The sequence below is a fragment of the Phycodurus eques genome, chromosome 10 (assembly GCF_024500275.1).
Source record: "Phycodurus eques isolate BA_2022a chromosome 10, UOR_Pequ_1.1, whole genome shotgun sequence".
In the NCBI taxonomy this organism is placed as follows: Eukaryota; Metazoa; Chordata; class Actinopteri; order Syngnathiformes; family Syngnathidae; genus Phycodurus; species Phycodurus eques.
The window spans coordinates 15,344,277-15,363,783 of record NC_084534.1 but is presented as its reverse complement, the minus strand read 5'-3'; the positions used below and the strand labels follow the sequence as shown (position 1 = coordinate 15,363,783).

Sequence of the window (19,507 nt, the reverse complement as noted above, 5' to 3'; positions counted from 1 at the left end):
GCTTCCAGCACACCATTTGTTTGATTGATAAAATGCCTTCAAATAAAATTACTACAGGATGCAGCAGACATTTGTCCCTGCCCCTGACACACGTTTGCCTCTACAGCTCAGTGATGCATTGTGTGTTAGTGTCAGAAAGAGGACAAATGCATGGAGCAGCATCTGTTTCCCATTTTCCCCCACGCCAACAATGCTCCCGTCGGAAACATTCCTCCATTTAAGTGTGCTTTTTAGCGACAGGACAAGTCTCTGAAAGACAGGAAGGAGTAGATAAAAGACAGAATGTCACAACATTTGCTACAGAAACTCTACTTTCTAATCCACCTCGAAAATAGAAGAGAAGCGAAAGAAAAATTCATGCAGGACTAAACCAAATTGTATATAAATACAGATGGTCCGACTCAGCAATGCTGGTTAGAAGAGAGGCCAGGCAGGTTTGGTTTGGGGGGCTCAGCGGGGGATTAGGTTTCAAGACACTAAGGAAAACAGACATTTGCTAAACACGAAAGGAGACGGAGGATGGAGGACAAACAAGGAAATAGGGACAGACAGACTGTAAATAATTCAGAGACCAATGGAGTGTAACCTCCTACAAGAATGGAGCGAGGCAGGAGGAAAGGACATGTTGCAGGCTAAAGGTGATATCTGTGAGGTTTCAAAGAGACATTTCAATAAGCTGTACTTTGACAAGGTGTGACAGCTTTAAGGCAGGTCTGTGTGTGACTAACCCCAAAATGGGATGCAGCACCAGGCAGTGGGGTTTGTCCAGGCCCTGGATCACAGCGTTTTTGAATGAGCCATCCAGTCTAGCAACATTAATCTGTTTCTTATTGGCATCATAACTGGTCCAGAACAGATTTCTGGACACCCAGTCGACTGCAAGGCCATGAGCGTTGGGCAGATCTAATGGATAAACATACAGTTCAAAAAATAATTTAAACTACACTATAATTTTCTATGTACACAATACACAGTAGTACGTGGACTTACAAGTTTAATTCGTTCTGTGACCACGCTCATAACTGAATTTACTATACAGTGGACCCCCGCAAACTCGCGCTTCAGCACCCACGGATTTACTTGTTTGCAGATTTTGTTATTTTTTTCAATCATTTTTTTACAAAAAACAAAAAGGTTTTCTTTTTTTTCTTCTTTTTTGGGGGAGGAACTAAATCTGAAAACACTTGCTAGTATTTGATCCCCGCTTATTCAAGAATTGTTTGGGTTAAAAAAAATACATACATAAATTTTAATGCAACTATAATAGGCATTAATTATCCCTGGATTTTCGCGACTTGAAGTCCGGCCCGGTCCCTATCCCCTGCAAATAGTGGGGCTCCATTCTATATCATATAAATGTTCCCCAATGAAATGAATTTAAATACAAAAAACATGTAAAAACATTGTTTGCTGTACTTACTGCAGTATTCGTGTGTTGGCTGTGTGCCTTTAAGGGGCGTAGCCAAATTAGTGACATCATGAGCTGAAGTTGGGTTGGTTTAGTTGGTTGGATTCGTCTGTGTGTGAGCACCTCGGCCGTGAGTTGTGGCCTACAGCAGCTCCTTGCAAGTGTTCTCATTTTGTATTTGTGCATTTGACTGCCACGCTCAATAAACTGCTGAAAGCGCATCGGCGGCTCTCTTTGCCCACCATTTGTTTTTTTCCCTTAGGTTTCATTTTTTGCACGTAACTCGAAAAACATTTGGGGCCCTCGTAAGTCAAAGAACCACTGTATAAACTTACTTGTTTCTACGATCTGAGATTTGAACATAGTAAACATGCTGTTTTAGAATTCTATGAATTCATTCCTTTCACATGGAAATAAATGTAATATTTAATGACTTTTGTGACTCATACCAGCAGAAATGATAGTTTCAACTCCGGTGCCGTTAATGAAAGCTCTCTTGATGGTCTGAGTGCGAACGTCTGACCAGTAGATGCGATGCTCCATAGCGTCGTAGTCCACCACGGTCACATTGTCGATATCGGGCACGGTGAACGAGATGATGTAGTTGTAGTACGGGTTGTCTATGTCCACTCCTCGAATCTCAATTTGCCGAGCGTACAGCAGGAACTGACGAGACTCTGAGGGAGGAGGCAATGAGATATTTTTTGTTGTTGTTGTTGTCTCCATTTCCAGAGACTTACGTAAACAATGGCTAGCTCATTACAGCCACTTGAATAAACAGTTCATGTTTCTGCAGCTTTCACATCAATTACATCTGGGTGGCTAACTCGATTGCACAGTTGTAAGCATGCGAGTGAATACAATAACCTATCCATTACAACTACAACGGTCTCGCCAGTCCTATTATCACATAACTTGTCCAGCCTACAGATGATAGACAGCAAAAGAGGAACTGTGCAAGAAACAAGGAGGGAATAATAACAGTGTCAAGCTGGATCAGCCCAGCCAGGCGAGGTGCAGGATGTGGAGGGTTGCGGTGGATGCCTGCATCAGACAAGAACGGGCCTCTCCATTCCATTACCCCTGAAGAGAATAGCAATCCCTGCCCTGAATACTAATCTCATACACTGACTACAAACACAGTCACTTCAGTGGGCACCAAAGCCGTCATAATAGTGGCTTGTCAAAGTATAGATGTAAAAAAAAAAAAAAAGGTTTAATGCCATACTCCCTCTCTCTGCCACACATTTGTATCCAGTATACAAACAAAAATAAACTACTCACCAAGAACAGGGATTACATTCTGCTATCAACACGGAAGCAAGAGGGAATTACTTGCAAGCTTAGAGAGAGTGAGTTGAGAATTCGTCTTCTGCTGTAGCTATAGTACGTGTATGCATGTGTGTGTGTGTGTGTGTGTGTGTGTGTGTGTGTGTGTGTGTGTGTGTGTGTGCGTGCGCGCGTGCGTGTGTGTGTGTGTGTTCACGCTTACCATAACAAGTACGCTTGTCAGGCCCAAGCTTCATGAGGTGGGGGCAGCCACACGAGAATGTCTGATTGTAGTTAATGAGGCATAGATGAGTGCAGGGCTCCTTGCCGTCTTTAGCTGCGCACGGGTTAGGTGCTGTAGAAAAAAAAAAAAAACATTTTAAATGAAATCATAAGTTTCACAAATGCTAATGGAGCCAAGGCTACGTGGTGTTCATTGCCACTAATTTAATCATGAGTGTTCCCTCTGGGACCCGATGATTTGTTGTTGTTGCTGTTGTTGTTGTTTTTTTGCTAAATGTAGCCAAGCATGGAAGGTTTTCTATGTAAGAACACCAGACTCACAGCGTAGTACTCGAGTAGTAATAGAGGGAAGTGAGTAGAGTAAAATTGGCAAGCTGAGTTTGCTACAAGCTGAGTTTGAATGTAAACAAACAAGTGCAGTTTTCCAACAGCCGACAGTTCGTCCATTGGCGAGTAACACACAAACAGAAGGATTGGGTCGTGTCCCCTTCAGTCCTCTCTCTCGCTTCACTTTAATTCAGTTTAGCGTCAGCTATAGTCACTCTCCATATCTCTTCCTGGATACATTCTTCGCCGAATGGACATCAGCCAGCTCCGCCCGGTTGTAGCATTGTAGACAAGCATCAAAAGTCCAATAACGTAGATATTCTCCGCTCAGTAAAATACCACGGCCAAAAGGCTGCAATAGTGGAAACGGCCAATCACGACGAGGGAGAAAGTCACGGAGCTGTTGTTACCAGTAATATGAGTAACAACTGCTGGTAAAGGCACACACAGCAAGCGGTGATACTCTCGCCAAAGAATGGCATGGCCAAAAACACCGAAAACAATCCAAAACGGGTTTGCACGACACACAATGAACATTAAATGACAGAAAAGGGTAGAAAACAGAGAGAATTAGTGAAGCTGTTGTAACAGGCTGCCAAGTCACAGGCGCCTCTTTCATCTCCCACCCACACACACACACATTTGGAGCAAATGGGTAAATACTGCCTTGTCAAGATGCACCATGTTGATAAACAAACTATTAGTTTAAGGGTGCGTCACTGATGGTGTTGTGGTAGTCTTGTGGATGACTTCAGTACAGGCAGCGTGGGTTGAGTTCCCACTTAAAACAGTGTGAATGGTTTTCAGTCTCTATATGTGCCCTGTGATTGAGTGGCGAGCAGTCCACGGTGCTTTCACCCAAAGTCAGTTGTTTATTTTAGAGTTGTATGCATTAAGGTCTTTTAATAAGTTTTCAAATGGTGGATTGTCGTCTCTTATATTTTACATTTAAAATTTGACAAAATCATAATTTCTACACAATGAAAGGAAATAAATGAAACAAAAAAAACCACTAAGTGTGAATGTTAGTGTGAATGGTTTTCTGTCTCCACAGTAAGCTGAAGTAAACTACTCTGTGTGTACGGTATCAAAGTGTTCTATTTTTCTCACCCTCAGGTTGTCTGGATGGATGGTAGACCTGGAGATCAAAAGGTTGTGTGTTGGTTCTTTGGACAACAGTGACATTGCTCCCAGTCCACTTGTTCGCCTTGGCCAACGTGTTAGTCCTCCAGTCCGTCCAGTAAACTTCGCCGCCGTACATGGTGACAGCGAAGGGATGGGACAGATACTCATGACCCCTCAGGACCTCAATCAGCCCAGAACCGTCGTATTTGGCAGAATAAATGGCATCAGACCTACAACAAACAAAAGCATTGAATTAGATTTCCGACTTAATCCAAGGACTACTGGAGAACTTGCAGCCAAAAATGCTGTTGTGTTTGACCTTGCATCAATCCAGAGGATGCGGCGCTCTAGATAATCCACAGTGAGCCCATTTGGCCAGCCTCCATTGCCAGTTTCCTTGTGGATAGTCTTTCTGCCTTCTCCACTCATGGACGCAGCTTCAATCCGTGGTAAACTGGCATCCCAGTCCGTCCAGAAGAGGATCCTGAGGAGAATTTATGTTGTAGGAAATGTTTGCCAAAGCAACAGTTGCTTGTGTGTGCAGTGCAGTGCAATGCAGGTGTTACCCATCACGAGGATCCAGGGCTATAGCTCGAGGATGTTCCACTTCTCCAGCCAACAGGGTAGTCCTCATGGTGCCATCCAGCTTGGCCACCTCAATTTGGTCCAGGTTGCTTTCCACCCAGTAAATGTTTCCTGCTATCCAGTCCACTGCCAGGCCCTCAGGGGTCGCCAGCCCATACTGTATTACCACGTCGAAGCTGGTTAAAGCTTCAGATAAATGCACACAACAAAGTATTAAGTCTACAATGTGTATGTTAATTCATCTTGGCAGCCTATCCATCTATGCATATGTCATTGTGGCATTATACATTCAATTGACAATCGGCTTGATTGAAGGCTTAATGAACTAGAACGTGTTCCTCAAGAAATTTGTCTATGAGAAAGGTCTTCTATTTATTTTACAATAATACAAGAAGGAGAATGTGTAAATTTCCATTTGACAATTTATTTTCTTAAACCATTTGCACAATATTTGGACATCTATGGATCATGGCATTTAGATTCCACTGTGCTTCAAAGCAGTGATTCACTTTGCTTCAGGCTTTTCAAATTATGTAGATGTATTCCACCAAGTTGAATTCAGAGCTAACATTACATTGCATAAATTCAAATATTTGAGAGAAAGAGCAATCAGTCATTCAAATTACTTGAGTGTACTTTAAGTATACTGGCTGGCGGGTGGTAATGCCTAAAAAAGGAGTTACATGGATTGAGTTGGTCTCAAAGGAGGTCACTGGCGAGTATAATGTGTCTAGCTTGCATACAGTTTGTGACGTATCCACACAGATGGGTTGGTATTCTTTCAATAATGTTTCCATTACATTTTGGTGAGAATCCAACCACTGATTATGTCAGAGGAAATCATAGAAAATTGGAAAACAACAATTTTGTAGTAAAATCAACATTAAAAAAAAAATCGCTTTTGTCATTTAAATTTTAAGCAATTTGAAGAAAATGTGCTGTGTTTTTGCCGGGTCCGAGGGTAAAATATTAAACCGAGGTTGCTCCACATCTCAAAAAGATTGATTAAAATTGAACCAGGAAGGTCTGACAATTTAATATCACTGACGTCAGGTGGAAATTTCGCATCTCCAAAACCATCACTTACCAAGACATTTTCAGAGCGGAACAAGAGAATTGTGAGCTGGTTTTCACACATCTACATTTTGTGGAAAAAAATATTTTTGTGAAGCAAATTTTATTTTGTATGCTGCTGCAAGATGTTTAATAGCTGAGAAACTGTCATTTTTTAATTTGATTTTATCAAGAGAATACTGTAATAATTCTATTTAATATCCTCCACTGCCTTTTTATTCATTTCAATTAAGAAAAAAATACTATGAAATTTAAACTTTTCCTGACACCTTTCATGCAGACGCCGTGTATTTGATTCCATGGCCACCACCCCAATTAACCAGCCACTGCCATTCCCAAATCCAGATGAAAAATGGAAAGATTGTGTCCGAAAGGCCATCCGACGTAAAACTTTGCCAAACAAATCATGCAAGTGACTCGCTGTGGCAACCAATAATGGGACAAGCCGAAAGTCGCGACAACAAATACAAATTTCCATTAGATATTTTGTGATCTATTATTCCACTGCTTTTTGCCATGGTATCATTTCAGTATTTTATAGAAACACTTCGCTATAATCACTAATCTCACCCCCGTTCTCAGACAGCTTCCCACGATAGATCTTATCCTCAACAACATCAGTCCAATAGAGGGCACTCTGGCTGAGATGGAAGTCCAGAGCGATGGTGTTCCTCAGCCCTGGCACTAGAACGCTGAACTCTCCCTTATTGAGATCAATGCGGCGTATCTCATGGCGGTTTGAGAAAATAATAAAGGGTTTAAAAGGATCTGTGGAAAGATATGATAAAAGTCAGAGGGCACATTTTAAAGGACACAGTTAACCAGATGGAAAAGTGCTTAAGCCTCAGCGGGGCTACTTTTCAGTGTGACATGACGTAAAAGTGCTCAAATCCTGGCTGGTTGTAACATATTCATAAATAAAACAGGGCATTTGTGTCTAGCAGGCAGTGAGACAGTCAACAGGAGGAATGAAAGGTCTGGCAGTGAACCGCAGAATCATTGATCACAAGCATTGTGTTGTTGGAAGAGGACTAAACTCTTTAACTGGATAATATAATTCAAAGCTGATTCAACGTGACTGAAAATAAAAGCATGTTTACTCATCTTCAGTACTTAATAGTGTATAATAATAGTAGAGATTAGTGCTGGGCGATATATTGAGAAGCTCGATTCGGTCGATATTTTATTAATGCTCGATATGGAAAAAGGGAATCGCCGATTTTATTTCCTATATGTTTCGCTACTCGGTGAGACTTCCGCCAACATGGAGGAGAAGATGCTGGCGACTAGCGACCCATAAATAATAATAATAATTTGGAAAAAAATTGTAGTCTGCAAAACGTGTATAATGTTTCGTCGAAGACAGACATATCCATGTAAAATCGCCTGAAGATGAACCACGTTATGAGTGTGACGTATGTATCACGGTACAGCGTTAGACAACTCTGTGCCACTCCTGTAATGTAAACAAAACAACTCCATTGCGCGTGTAGCGATCGTGGGGGCAGTTGAAGCGCTTGCATTTTTGTGTTCGCTCGGTGAACGGGGCGGGAAGGTAACAAGATAGTTGTTTGTCAATCCCGTACGAGATTGAAAGTGTTCACGGGGTTTGTTTACATTAGCAGCTACAAGCTAGCTCCGTTGTTTGAGCGATCGCCGATCGTGCAAATAGTTTGACAGTGGGTCACCCATTGCTGTCAGAGCTAACTGTTCCAGACAGTTGGGTTTGCACAGTGTGGCGTTCTCATGAATCAGTCTTGTATTTCTGTTTTTATTTGCTTTATTGACAGATGACCGCATTGTATACGTTCCAATTGACATCACGTTTCTTCTGCGTGTCTTCTTCTTCTTCTTCTTCTTCTTGATTTCTGGCAGACTGGGCATGTTTCAGTGCATTGCTGCCCCCTAATGGTTAAGTGATGAACACCTACAACAGAGCCAAACCCTAAGAAATACATTCAAATAAATATTGACGCCATAATATATTAATGATTACTGTAAAGAGTATGTTGCGCAATTGAACAGTATGTTATTTTTATCATATTCGTGTTTGTTTGTTTTTGTTTTTTTCTTTGTTTGTTTCGGTCAAGTATTTTCATTTCAGTGCGTCACTAATTTTGAGATCATTATATTTTGAAATACCTGCAGGAAAAAAGTAATTAATTTATTTGTGATGTTTATAATTGTTAAATAAACAATCTGCTTTATAATGTAAAATACTTTGGTCTGGTCCAGTTTTATACATTTAGAAACTTTAATAAAATAAGTATTGAGTCATCGAATATCAACGTTAGGGGATTTAATAAACTGGGATATCCAATTTAGTCCATAGTGCCCAGCACTACTTAAGATTCTTTGTATTTTTACCCCAGTCTCAAGTATGCTTGTGAAAATAAGTATGAATTTTTAGCATTGAGTGCTTTATTTTTATTTTCTTCATTTCACCCCTTCCTGTGCAATATGCATCAATAAAGTGTTCAAATGGTTCAGTGGTGTCATTTAGCATTCTACAAACATTTCAAGCAATCATGTTTCTTACCAGTGCTCTTGCAGTTCTCCATATCGGGCTCCAGTTCCCATCCCTCGTAGCATGAACATTTCACACTGAACTTGTCCTGTTCACAGCGCTGACTGCACTTGAGGTGCTTGGCACAAAAGCTCTGAATCTGGCAGGTCTTGTTGTCTGAACGCAGCTCCATGCCCAGTGGGCAAGAACAAATCACACCCTCACCAGGGGCCACGGTGCAATTATGGCTGCAGTGGCCGTTGTCCAGTGAACACAGGTCTAAAAAAAGAGTAAATCCAGACATTAGGGCAGGAGAATTAGCTACGCTACTGTGAAACTTAATCAAAAGCCATTTTTTGAAACAGTTCAGCTCATCACAGAATATATTAAAATAGTAAATCTTTCCAGTTTTGATCTGATAGTGTACATTCGAGTTGTAGACGTAAAACCTTACTTATAACCTTTCTCAAAATGTATTAAAAAGATGCAATTTTGGCCCATGTTGAGATCTCAAGTAGTGTTGATATTAAGACAAAAAAAATATTTGAGCCTAATAAAACTGTGACCCGTGTTCTGCGATGGTAGACAGCTGTACATCCAGTTCCCCCAATGTGATACAATTACTGTACCAGACTGAACCAAATGCAACGTTTAAGTTATTTTCATGTTTCCTGCACCAAAAAGAAAAATCTTTAGTTCTGTTGGTGCTTACCACAGAGCTTCTCATCAGAGCCATCTGGGCAGTGTTCTGTGCCATCACAAAGTTTTTCTGCAGGCAGGCAGATGGTGGAGTCGTTGGCGCACATGTGGTGAGACAGTTTACACACCAGCGCCTCACAGTTTTCTTCATCCGAATTGTCCTCACAGTCACTGTCTCCGTCGCACATCCAAGCTTTGCTGATGCACCGTGCTACAAAGAGATGACAGTGTCACTTGTGGAGCAAATCATCCCAATCAATCAATCTGCAGTAATGTCAGACATCTCACCCGAGTCCTTGCAACCAAACTTGACTGCCGGGTCACACATGTGCGTGACACCCTCGCAGTTCTTCTCGTCACTCAAGTCCATGCAGTCGGTATCCCCGTCACAGCGCCAACGCAGGGGAATGCACAGGCCGTCCATACGACACTGAAACTCATCTGTGTGGCAGCCTCCAGGTGGACGAGTGGCTGCAGGCAAAAGGAGCGGACGTTTGAATGGCATTATCACTCATCTCACATGTTCAGCTAACCGAGACCAACAGCCTAGACCTCAGACAAGCTGTCTTTTATCCATCACCAGAAGATCCTTGTTTAAAACCAATAAAAGCATTTCACAATGGCTCATTGTGTTTATGTCGCTCTGCATAATAAAAATGACAAAGTGGCATGTTTATATCATCCTGATTTTCAAAAGAAACTAGTATTTCGGTACGCATTTGGGACCGATCAGATCCAAGGATCTGTTAGATCCCTGCCTAAATTGTAAATGTAAACTCTGGCTAGTTCCAAATAAACCTATTCAAGGGTCTGAGAGAAAAAGAGGGAAGCAGCCGCCCCCTCACAACTACATAATCATTCCAAACAATCACTTGAGTACAATAAATACCAATTTTGTTTGTGGGTATCTCAACACCAATGAAACACATTCCATGTGCAGTCTGTCATGTGCACTTGGGCCACATGTGAAAATGGCAGCATGATAACCGCTGGAGTCCATTGGCATTCATGGCTGGTTGCTGTGATGTATGCTGAAATGAAGTGCAGTCATTGCCAACGGCTACAGCTTTTACTGTTTGACATTAAAAAAGTGCCTACTTTGTAAAAAAGTATCTACTTTGTTCAGGGTCAGACTATAATTTAGCTAATAGTAACAGTGAGTTTATATACAGATATTTTTGTTTATGTATATATATATATACATATATATATATATGATGAGGTGACTATACGCCAATATGGTTTTCATAGTCATATGGGTACTCTAAGCCTTTAGAGCAGTGATATACAGTAACTGAGAGAGAGTCTAAGGGTAAACTTAACAGCGATTTGACCTGCTGTAGAAATGTGTTTGACACACCATGCCTTAAGGTATTTGTGCGGGATATGGGGAGCATAAAAGCAATCGGATTGGATGTGATTTTACAAATCATATATCCAACAGATGGGCTGAGAAATAATAATAGCTCACCTATGACAAGCAAGATTCACTTTTGGTTTTGTTTAGAAATTTAAATTTAAATATCTATCTTGAGCCTACAAGCCTTCACACAAAGAAATGATCAATGCCAATTACAGTCTTGGTAAATTGCATAGTAACATGCAGTAATTTAATTGTATAATTCTTAATTCCATAATCCTTATTCCTGGCCATCAATAGCCTCCACCCCAAGGGTCTTGCATCTGAACAGTCTGAGGTACTCACCCTGATTTGTGCAGTTGGCGTGGGTCTCGTCGCTGTAGTCCCCGCAGTCATTATCCCCATCACAGGTCCAATAATCCGGAATGCATCGGCCGCTGTTGCACTTGAACTGAGCACTGGAACACGAGTGACTACAGCCCGCCTCGTCGCTGTTGTCCCCACAGTCATTATCTGAAAGGAAAATTCACTGTCAGAACACTTTTCACAAATTTAAGAGTTGTCCACTGCCTCATCAACCCTTTGTAGGAGAGGGGTTGGAATATTTAAAACTATAGTGTCCAGACAGTATTATTATTATTTTTTGCAAGAAACACACAGACACACACATCTAAATGTTGAGTTTTCATAATGACAGAAACTGCATAGATCAGACCATGCACCATGAGGGAACGTAACCAGCGCTGATACATTGAGCTTGGCAGCAGAGCACGCTAAGCAGTTTATACCCTATACAATCCTGTCCTTTGTAACATTTATTGTGACAGAATCTAATTTGATAGGCGTGAAGGAATAGAAAATTTATTTTGCAGAGACGCTTCTTTTTATCATTCTAAAATATCAAATTCGATTTATTTTCTGTCTTTGCCTGACTTGATGATGCAATTTGCCTAATCTAATTTACAGTAGCCCTGAACCTTTGTGCAGCAGCAGCGACATTGGCATCAGCGCGTGGCCATGTTTAAAGCCAAGCAGCCTTCAAATGTTTGTTAGCCTGCCGGGCTAATCTACGAGCTGGGCAAGCGTCTTGGCTGCTGCGGGGCATGTTGATCTATGCACTAACCGGCCAGGTTTGGACAATGCAATTCATCAGAGCCGTCACCACAATCCTTTTCTGAAAGACAGAACCAATGGAAGACACCAGAATGGGCGAATAGAATGGAACTACAACACCAACAAACAGGAAGGAAAACAGAAATCTGCATAGTGACACAAAAAAATGACACATGCCACATTGAGACTGGTAGTCAGACATGTAAAATGGCAGACACACTGAGAGAGAGTTGTCAAGTCCAGAAGTGACACTCACCATTATCACAGCGCCAGTTAATGTTGATGCAGCGTCCATTGTTGCAGGTAAACTGGGTGAGGGGGAAACATGTGGGGTAGGCTGTGCACACAAAGAAAGAAAGCTATTTAGTATACTGCTGATAAACTTTTAAAAACTAGAAAAATCAGAGGCGGCATGCTAGATGACTGGTTAGGTTAGCACGTCTGCCTCACAGTTCTGAGGATCCGAGTTCAAATCCGGCCTCGCCTGTGTGGAGTTTGCATGTTCTCCCCGTGCCTGCGTGGGTTTTCCCCGGGTACTTTGGTTTCATCCCACGTCCCCAAAAAATGCATGGCAGGGTTAATTGAAAACTCTAAATTGCTCATAGGTGTGAATGTGAGTTTGAATGCTTGTGTCCTGCGATTGGCTGGCGGCCAGTTCAGGACGTACCCCGCCTCTCGCCCGAAGATAGCTGGGATAGGCTCCAGCACGCCCGCGACACTAGTATGAATTAACGGTTCAGAAAAAGGATGGACGGATAGAAAACTAGACTATAAGCAAACATGGGTTAAGGTGATCCAGCTGCTACTATGTCTTTTATTGAATATTTTTGTGGGCCATATTAAAAAAAAATTATTCAATGCACATTTTAACAAAAATGTTTTTTTATTTTTTAATTGCCATTTACAGTAAGTGCCATTCGGGCACAATGCAGAATGGGACACAATGCTTCAGCCTGTGCCAGCCAACAGCCGCTTTCACACAAAAATCCCTGTAAACGGATGCACCAGAGGTATAACAGTAGAGCCGTGGACAAAATTGCTAGTACTCGTTCTTCATTTAAAGAAAGAAAAAGTTAATATGGTCGCTGAAATAACTTGAGACTGACAAAAGTAATGACAAACATTTACTGAAAATTAACTCAAGGTTGCATAACCTTTTGAGCCAATCAATGTACTGTAATCAAACGATTTCAGCAACTTTCAGTGAGACTCCTGCACCTGCATTTTAGCCCACTCCTTGTGCAAAATGTTCCAGTGCTGGAAAATTTTAAGAGTGCCTTCTCCACTTCAATAAGATTCAGATAAGAGCTCATAGAAGTTAAGTGTGAATAGCCCGACATTTTGCTTGCCATTCTTATTTTTTTTGGTGTGTGGTTTTATTTTGAGTCACTATCCTGTCAGAGGAAACATGACATTCAACTGAGATCAAGCTTTCTGACACTGGGCATCACAACATTTCCGTCCAAGATACCTTGAGAGTCTTGAAATGTCATTATTCCCTGCACAGATACAAGACACCCTGTGGCAGATGCAGCAAAGCAGACACAGAACATAAACAAGTTCCCTCCATGTTTCACAAAAGGTGTTCTTTCGCCAAAAAGCTCAAATTTAGTTTCATCTGTGCAAAGGACATTCTCTCAGAAGCTTTGTGCCTTGACAATACTGAAAAATGCCTGTCTCATCAATTTATTCAAGTTATTTCAGTGACAATTGTGAATTTTTCCTTTCTTTAACAAAAGGGTATCAACAATTTTGACGCGTGTATTCACCTGTGCCTTTCAGACTCACCTCGCCAAAGTGGGACATTGCCCAGCCAAAGTGCGTGTTCACACAAACATTGCGACTCCCCCATTAAGAGAATTGGCGATGTCAGCGACAACAGCGACAATTGTTTTCAATATAAAGGAGAGATGTCAGTGAGTGTTGAACTTCACATTGTCACATTCGCCTTCCATGCTGCCGGCGTTCTGCCTCAATTATGTCTCTCACTACTTCAGAAGAATATCCTGCTTGGACTTCAAACCCTCATCCCACATTGGGACCATACAAACAGGGCAGTGAGCTGACAAAAAGGCAGCTCAGATGATCAGTGAGGAAGGGGTTTAGGTTGACCCACCACAAGAGGCAGGCTCATCAGACCGATCCCCACAGTCGTCATCCAGGTCGCACGTCCAGGATATGGGGATGCAACGCCCGCTGGCACACGAGTACTGATTCGGTGGGCATGTGCGAGCTGAAAGGCAAGATATGATCACATCAAGAACTGTGCAGAAGGAGAACTTGAATCAGTCTAATTCCCATTCGTCTGACTACCTGAACAGGTGGTGTTGGATTCATCCTCATCATTGCCACAGTCATTGTCACCGTCACACAACCAGCGCAGGGGAATACAGCGGTTGTTCTGGCACTTAAACCTGTCAGTGGGGCAAGTGTGCTGATCTGGATAAGAGAAAATGGAGGTGAGAGGTCGGCTGGAAAGACATAGCATGCAAATGAGTTTGAAAGAGATGAGCCATTAGTTATTTTGTGGTTTTGTTTCATTTGGAAGAGCTGACACAGAAGCAGATTAGTCCACACCAACTTGGATCAACAGTGCCCTAACCTTTTAATCCATAGTCAATGTCATAATGTACAGTAGGAAGCAATGTTCCTCAACACTAGCATGAGATGGGCCTGAGGTGTATGTAACTGTGTGTCCGTTAATGCTAACTTACGGCACAGCTCAGGACCCTCATCACTGTTGTCCAGGCAGTCGTTGTCGCCGTCACACTTCCAGCGCTCCTGGATGCAGCGATTATTCTTACAGGCAAACTCTCCAGGCTGGCACTTGAGGAGGGGGCACGTAAGAGGGGTTGGCTGTGGATGACAAAAATGGAGGCAAAATAGTAACATGGGGAAAAATGAAAGAAATGTAAAGATGTGAACTGTTAAAAGTAGAGGCATACACAAGGTGTCACAAAATATATAGTATATTCCAAATATATATTACAAACCCAAACTACAAACTTTAAATTTACACCTTCAATATGAGCCAGCCGATCAACCAATACATCCAGACCAGATTTTGCGGCATTTGCTTCATTCAGTGCGTGAGAAGAGGTGAGAGTTATGGCAGGACAACTTGTGACTGTTTCGCCACCCTGAGCATCCAACATTTCCTGGCTGAGAAGAAAATCGCTTTGCAGGAGTAACCTCCCTACACACCTAACCTGGCTCTGTGGGATTTTTTTCTTCTTCCCAAACTCATGGGAGTGATCTAGAGGACCAGTTTTGAAGACGTGGACAACATAAAGAAGGCCGTCATGATGGAGATGTAGAGGATCCTGGAGGAATCCTTCCAGGAATGGCATTAGTGCGTGGCAAAGAAGGCTCGGAAAGTGCGTTACACTTCAGGAGGACTATTTCGAATGGGAAAAGTTGTAGTTTGGGTGTGAAATATAAGTTTTGTGACACCAGTTTTGGAACCTTTCTGATAGACCTCAAGGCTAACTAGTGCATCAATAATGTTCTAGACCAATACAAACTAGGGATTCCAACTAGAAGGATGGCTAAAGGAAGAACTAATTCAATCTTCAAGTAGATTTTCGATAAAGGTGTCAATTGAGGAATTTATTTTCACCCTTCACACCACGCAATATATTTGCATTGAGGCCAAGTAGGGCATAGACCCAGCTACACCCAATTTTAATGTGCAATGCTGCAACTACAGGCATGGAGGACAACTACACTGCCTCGTAAGCCCTGATTTTATTTTTTTATTATTATTATTTTTTAGCAGATGAGATAGGCAGACATTGTTTGGTCTTTCCAGAGGTCTGAGACATTCTAGCTGTCCTTTTTAAAGGCGTAATGTTTGATACAGCCCTTGTAGTGGATCTCATTCAATTGTCGGGATGTACCTAATGTTATGGTCAGTGACTATACAGGTGCTTGTTTTACTGCAATCACTAATCTTCCCTAACATTTAGGCATAAACCAATTGCACAAAGCTGATACTTGCCTTTGCAGCTAGTGTTGTCAGTGGAGTCGAGTATTTGGTCCTCTGCACAGGCACACTGCCTGCCCCCTGGTATGGCCAAGCACAGGCTGGTGCAGCCTCCGTTGTGCACACGACACGCATTAGAACCTGGAGATGAAGAATGTGAAGGGACACAAACACACAGGCCTCAATGAGACCATAGACAACGGATACTACAACCAGCTTGTATGAGAGACAGTCTACCTTGCTGTTGCTGAGCGTCATACATGCGTATTTCAAAAATGGGCGGCCTTTCATTGCGCAGTAGGGTGGGAGTGCTAGTGGTGGTGTCCAACTTGTAAATGCTGCCACTTCGGTACTCGTTCCAGAACAAGAAGTGTTTATAGTGGCAGAGACCAAAGGCATGGTTCAGCTCCTGGCCCTCGTACACAGTCTATCCGTTTGGGAAAAGCGGGCGAAGAGGATAAAATGTGACAGTGATGACCTTTCCTCGAACCTCTGACTGTTTACAGTTAATGACGCTATAAATCTAGGCAGTTAACATTTTGGGGCCCATTACCAAACAAGCATTAAAACACCTGAGAATAAAAGGCTTTCTGATTGATTTGTAAATGCCCCATTAAAAAAAACAAAAAAACAAAAACATCGGTACTAGCCACTATTCAATAAATCAGAACCTCTGAATATAGTTTACATTTTAAAGTAATGCTTAAAGTATCTCAACTATTTAGATTATTTTCATCACAATAAACCATACAATTTGTATATTAATTAATTAACAAATGATAAACTAAACATGCCACTAAAAATACAGTATATAACTGCTGTAAGGTTATTTCCTTATGAGGTCACTAACAGTTAAAGCACTGTCAGCTCAGTATATTTCAACTAAAGGCCTCCAATAACGCGATGGCGACGAGCTCTGACCTTGCGTTCTGAGGTGTTGAGGTAGACCATCTCGATGCGGTCATAGTAGGCGTCCACCCAGTAAAGGATTTCCTGTGGGATGTCCAGGCTCAGGCCGTTAGGCCACAGCACAGTTTTGCTGGTGAGGAAAACATTTCTGTTGGAGCCATCCATCCAAGCGCGTTCAATTTTTCCTCGTTTGCTCTCCTTGGGATCCTCCTCCCAGTCTGTCCAGTACATCCACCTTCAGAAGACAGAGGAGGATGGACACCAGTTTGTTGGCGCTAATGGAAACTCTGACACTTCATAAAGATGCATTAAGAGTACAATACACTCAGAACATAGTTTGTCTCTGGGGATTTCCAGACGAGTTTTCTTCATAATTGCCAATTATAAATACTGTATGTTTTAAGAAATATAATAAACATTAGATGGCAGAACTTTGAAGCAGAGGTTAGCACATCTGCCTCATAGTTCTGATGTTCTGGGTTTGGATCTTGGCTTAGGCCTGGCATGTTCTCCCCATGTTTTCTCCAGGTGTTACGGCCTACTACCACATTCATAAAAGATGCATGTTAGGTTCAATGAATAAGAAGAAGTCTGTCTATATGTGCCTTGTGATTGTCTTGGCTTGACATGACATGCTCCAGCTTACCCGTGACCATAATGAGGACAAGCAAGCGGTATAGAAAATGGATGGCTGGATAATATTTGATACACAATGGGGACAGAATCAAAATCAGAATCATCTTTATTTGCCAAGTATGTCAAAACACACGAGGAATAGGTGGAGCCACTCTAGTAAAACAACAGACAGTCAATTGACAGAGAATACTTTTGAGACATAAAAACATTGAAAAAACTGAGCAATAAAAGGTTGCTAGCAATCTGGTAATGCCGATTAAAAAAAATGTTTGGGGACAATTTCGAAATTAGCAATTAGAGCAGTTGAAATGACTAACAGAACAATAGTCCGGTGCAAATATACCATTGTGCAAAGGGCGCAGAGACTTCAAGAAATGTATGCAGTTTAAAGTGACTTGTAGTGCAATAATCTGGGTACTGGTACTCTCTGAAGTACTGGGGCCTGGCATTTAGTTGGATAGGTGATGTACATGCAGATGGTAGAAAATACTAGTGAGTCTACACTTTGCCATAATATATAGAGTGTCTGTGGGATTTTTCAACCAAAGTATTTTATTATTCCACAGGAAACACAGCCAATGATGGAAGCTTCATGGACCTTGCTTTGTAAAATAGGTCACAGTCATGCTGGAACAGTAAACATCCTTCCCCAACCTGTTCCCATAGAAATACCCAAAATATTTTTGTATGATGAAGAATCCAAATTCAAAAGGAAAGAAAGTCCTAGTGGAGCTCCTGAACAATCAATTGATCAAAAGGACTAAATGATCTGTCCCAATACTTTTGTTCATACAATGCATTTCCTTATCCCATCTGTCTTAATTTGCCTTCCTGCAAATGTCTCTTCTTCCTGCCTTTTCTCCCAGAGTCTGATGGATTTCAAGCATTAGTGCAGGCTAGTGGCTCTCCCTCGGGTAGCATCATCACCACACATCACACCAGCAAACCAAAGTGTGTGTGTGTGGGGGGGTGCGCGCGCACGTGTGTGCACGTGTCTGTCTGTGTGCGCGCACGTGTGTGCATGTGTGTGTGTGTGTTTGTATTTTCAGGCACGTAGTTCTCAAGAGAGAGCCAGGGAGGTCATCATCCATACACAGGCAGATTTTGCTCTGTATGACAGCGTGAGAGACAGGCGTGCCTGTGTTTTACTAAGCCATTGGACAGAGATACAGTTGATATAAAAGGTCTACACAGGCCTGTCCAAAATGTTTGGGGTGATAAAAACTTGAAACCAAGATTAAAATATATATTTTATTAAATCCACCATTAATATGATTGTGTGTGGGGGGGGGGGGTGTAAATTATAATCAAATATTTTAGAGAGGGGAAGTACAAATAAAAAAACTGAGATTATGTTGTTACACAAGTGTGCAAACCCTCATAACCCTCATGGGGATGTGGTTGTGTTCTGAATTAACCAGTTACATTCAAACTCACGTTTAAGGGGAGTTAGCACACACCTGTCACCAATTATAGTGCCACTGGTTAACGCCAAAAAAAAATATTATGTTCTAGTATGCTTTTTGTAGTCACATCTTACAGCACAGGTCATGGTGCACAGAAATAAATATCATGGTTCAATTGTATTGGTCAGGAGAAGATTAAAAAAAAGAGTTTCCAAGACATTAAATATATCATGGAAAACAGTGAGGACAGTTTTCATCATGTAGAGAAAATAAAGCAACACTGCCACATTACGAAGAACTGTACGTTCCTCTAAAATAGATGAAAAGACAAGAAAAAACTGATAAAAGATGCGCAACCAGGAATTAGCTTTCCATAATTGCTAAGATTAAAATTTGCAACCAGGAATTAGTTTTCCATAGCTGCTAATATTGAGAGTACACTTTAACATTTTGCACAATTTCTCAGTGAATTAGGTGGAAATCTTAGTGACAAAAGCCAAGTACAGTGCGGTGAAAAAGACTTGGCATCCTCTCAAATTCTTGTAGCTTTAATGTTTAAGATCATCAAACACATGTAAATATCAGAGAAATATAACCCAAGTGAATTTAAAATCCTGGTTTTAAAAGGTGATTTCATTTGTTGAGGAAAAATTTAGGGCCAGGCAGGGCCAGGTAACCTTGAATAGGTTACCTGCATGAAAAGGTAATGGCCCCCTAAACGTAAGAACTAGTTGTGCCATTCTCAGCAGCAACAACTGAAATCAACCGTTTTCTAGAACTGGCAATGAGTCTAACCAAAAGTTGTGATTACCAACAATTAATTCAAGATTTAACAAGGGGGGCAATTACTTTTTTCACACAG

General features: G+C 41.6%; 1 protein-coding gene across 1 annotated transcript in view; it reads right to left on the bottom strand.

Annotated features, from left to right (window-relative positions):
- The window catches only part of LOC133408569 (low-density lipoprotein receptor-related protein 1-like), a 127,578-nt gene that overhangs the window by 38,321 nt on the left and 69,750 nt on the right, over positions 1 to 19,507 (bottom strand). The window contains 19 exon segments of the mRNA XM_061687619.1: positions 729 to 903; positions 1,858 to 2,085; positions 2,901 to 3,032; positions 4,358 to 4,602; positions 4,692 to 4,856; positions 4,939 to 5,143; positions 6,602 to 6,799; positions 8,571 to 8,816; positions 9,250 to 9,447; positions 9,525 to 9,707; positions 10,942 to 11,109; positions 11,966 to 12,046; positions 13,826 to 13,942; positions 14,023 to 14,148; positions 14,424 to 14,535; positions 14,537 to 14,565; positions 15,710 to 15,835; positions 15,932 to 16,121; positions 16,616 to 16,838. Coding sequence (XP_061543603.1) covers positions 729 to 903; positions 1,858 to 2,085; positions 2,901 to 3,032; positions 4,358 to 4,602; positions 4,692 to 4,856; positions 4,939 to 5,143; positions 6,602 to 6,799; positions 8,571 to 8,816; positions 9,250 to 9,447; positions 9,525 to 9,707; positions 10,942 to 11,109; positions 11,966 to 12,046; positions 13,826 to 13,942; positions 14,023 to 14,148; positions 14,424 to 14,535; positions 14,537 to 14,565; positions 15,710 to 15,835; positions 15,932 to 16,121; positions 16,616 to 16,838 — 3,147 coding nt within the window.